This window comes from Orycteropus afer, unplaced genomic scaffold (genome assembly GCF_000298275.1).
Source record: "Orycteropus afer afer isolate SDZICR_OR568_19922 unplaced genomic scaffold, OryAfe1.0 scaffold00571, whole genome shotgun sequence".
Lineage (NCBI taxonomy): Eukaryota > Metazoa > Chordata > Mammalia > Tubulidentata > Orycteropodidae > Orycteropus > Orycteropus afer.
In genome coordinates, this window is record NW_006922158.1 from 85,057 (window position 1) to 88,390 (window position 3,334).

The window sequence follows — 3,334 nt, forward strand, 5'->3', positions numbered from 1 at the left end:
TAAGCTACCAGAGCTCCTGGGAATTGCAGAAGGATCCTTGTTAAAGAAATAGAAATACCACTATTTAAAGGCTCTTCTGGACCTTTCTTGCTGAAAACACTGATTTTCTTCCCCCCAGGTTATTCTTTGAGCCTGTTACCACACCATGTGGACATATGTTTTGCCTCAGATGCCTTGATAGCTGCCTCGACCATGCTGTACATTGTCCATTGTGCAGAGAAGCACTTCCTGAAGTAAGTCGATACTGTGAAACAGTAAGACTGCTCCTCTTCTGATCCTTATTTTATGCATTTTCTTTGTCTCTGCTGCCCAGTTGTGAAAGAAGGTCAGATTTCCGCATTTATACATAGATCTTTCCCCATTTATAGATGGATCTTCTCCCACAGAGTGGCCTCAAAGACCTCAAAAGTGGCAGGATATCCAGGTTAAAAGGGGCAGGAGGCAAGGCTAAGCCCCAAGCCCCTAATGCTAGGAATGGGAGGGACCAGAAGTGGCTGGGAACAATAGAGGGGCAGGTTTCAGGTAGGACTTTGGTAAGAGGGGGATGCAGAGGTTTCCAACAGCTAAGGGAGACAAACTTTTCTGTCAGATTTTCATCCTGTGAGGCTTGTACATTGATGTCTGTGAGGCTTGGGCTGTGCCACTGGTGTTTCTGATGCCAGCAGAGTTGCACATGGTGTACATGTTTCAATGCAGTTTACAGACTAGGAAGAAGGTGGAAGCCATCTACTTGTCAAAAATTGGCCAGGAAAAACCTTATGAATATCAGAGAAACAGTGTCTGATACATTATAGGCCAGTTTATGAATAGCTTGGAACATTTTCTGACACAGTGCATGAGGACTAGCCCCTTGGGTGGGAAGGCACTCAAGATAGGACTGGGAAAGAGCTGCCTCATTAGAGTAGAACCAACCTTGATGATATGGATAAAGTAAGTCTTTCAGGACCCCCATGTGCTGACGTGGCACGACTCAATTTGAGGAGAAACACCTGAAAACATCCATTAATAATTGAAACTTGGACTGTACGAAGTACAAATCTGGGACAATTGGAAGTTCTCAAAAATGAAAAGGAACACAAAAATATTGATATCTTAGGCATTAGTGAGCTGAAATGGACTGGTTTTGGCTATTTTGAATCATACAACCATGTGATCTACTATGCCGGGAATGACAAATTGAAGACGAATGGCATGGTATTCATCATCACAAAAGATGTTTCAAGATCTGTCCTGAAGAATAAAGATGTCAATGATAGACTAATATATATACTCCTACAAGGAAGACCAGTTAATACGAGTATTATCAAATTTATGCACCAAACACCAAAGCCAAAGATGAGCAAATTGAAGATTTTTATCAACTTCTGCAGTCTTAAATTGACCGAACATGCGATCAGTATGTGTTGCTTATCACTGGTGATGGAATGCAAAAGTTGGAAGCAAAGAAGAATGAATGGTAGTTGGATAATTTGGCCTTGGTGACAGAAATAATGCTGGAGATAGCATGATATAATTTTGCAAGGCCAATGACTTATTCATTGCATAAACCTTTTTTCAACAACACAGAGAGTGGATATACACGTGGACTTTGCCAGATGGAGTACACAGAATCAGATTGACTACATCTGTGGCAAAAGGCAATGGAAAAGCTCAATATCTTCAGCCAAAACTAGACCGGGAGCTGCTTATGGAACAGACCATCAACTGCTTCTTTGCAAGCTCAACTTGAAGTTGAAGACAATTAAAACAAGTCCACGAGAGCCAAAATATGATCTTGAATATATACCTCCTGAATTTAGAGACCATTTAAAGAATAGATTTGATGTATTGAACACCAATGACCAAAAACCAGAAGAACTTTGGGATGACATCAAGAGCATCATCCATTAAGAACGCAAGAGGTCATTAAAAAGATGAGAAAGAAAGAAAATAATAAAATGGATGTCAGAAGAGATTCTGAAACCTGCCCTTGAGTGAAGAGTAGCTAAAGCAGATGGAAGAAATGACAAGATCAAAGAGCTGAACAGAAGATTTCAAAGGGCAGCTCGAGCAGACAGAGCCAATTACTATAATGAAATGTGCAAAGATGTGGAGTTAGGAAACCAAAAGGGAATAACACACTCAACATTTCTCAAGCTGAAAGAACTGAGGAAAAAAATTAAACCTCGAGTTGCAATATTGAAATAATGAATGATGCAGGAAGCATCAGAAGAAGGTTGAATGAATACACAGAGTCACTGTACCAAAAAGAACTGGTTAATCTTCATCCATTTCAAGAGGTGGTATATGTTCAAGAACCAATGGTATTGAGGAAAGAGGTCGAAGCTGCACTTAGGGAATTGGCATGGAACAAGGCTCCAGGAATTGACAGAATACCCATGGAGAGGTTTCAACATACGGATGCCCCACTGGAGGTGCTCACTCGGTTATGCCAAGAGATTTGGAAGACAGCTTCTTGATCAACTGACTGGAAGAGATCCATATTTGTACCCATTCCAAAGAAAGGTGATCCCACAGAATGTGGAAATTATCGAACGATATCATTAATATCACATGCAAATAAAATCTTACAGAAGATAATTAAAAAACGGTTTCAGGAGTATATTGACAGAGAACTTCCAGAGGTGCAAGCTGCATTCTGAAGAGGACATGGAATGGGGGATATTATTGCTGGTGTCAGATGGATCTTGGCTCAAAGTAAAGAATATCAGAAAGATGTTTACTTGTGTTTTATTGACTATGCAAAAGCATTTGATTGTGTGGATCATACCAAATTGTGGATAACTTTGAGAAGAATGGTAATTGCAGAACACTTAATTGTACTTATGAGGAACTGGTACAAAGTCCAGGAAGCTGTGGTTCACACAGAAAAAAGGAACACTGCATGATTTAATATCTAGAAGGGAGTGCATCAGGTTGTATCCTTTCACCATAGTTATTCAATCTATATGCCGAGCAAATAATCTGAGAAGCTGGACTATACGAAGAAGAATGATATGCTGATGACATAACTTTGCTTGCTGAAAGTGAGGATGACTTGAAGTACTTACAGATGAAGATTGAAGAATACAGTCTGCAGTATGGATTACACCTCAATATAAAGAAAACAAAAATCCTCGCAACTGGACCTATAAGCAGCATCATGATAATTGGAGAAAAGATTGAGGTTGTCAAAGACTTCATATTACTTGGTTCTACAATCATCCTCAATGGAAGCAGCAGTCAGGAAATCAGGTACTGTATTACATTAGGCACATCTGCAAAAGACCACTTTAAAGTGTGAAAGAGCAAAGATGTGACTTTGGTGACTTAAGGTTCACCTGACCCAAGCCAT

General features: G+C 40.0%; 1 protein-coding gene across 1 annotated transcript in view; it reads left to right on the forward strand.

The window, feature by feature from the left end:
• Window positions 1-3,334, forward strand: part of LOC103210092 (LON peptidase N-terminal domain and RING finger protein 2-like) — a 50,840-nt gene that overhangs the window by 33,426 nt on the left and 14,080 nt on the right. The window contains 1 exon segment of the mRNA XM_007956009.1: window positions 119-233. Within this exon segment, the coding sequence (XP_007954200.1) occupies window positions 119-233 (115 nt within the window).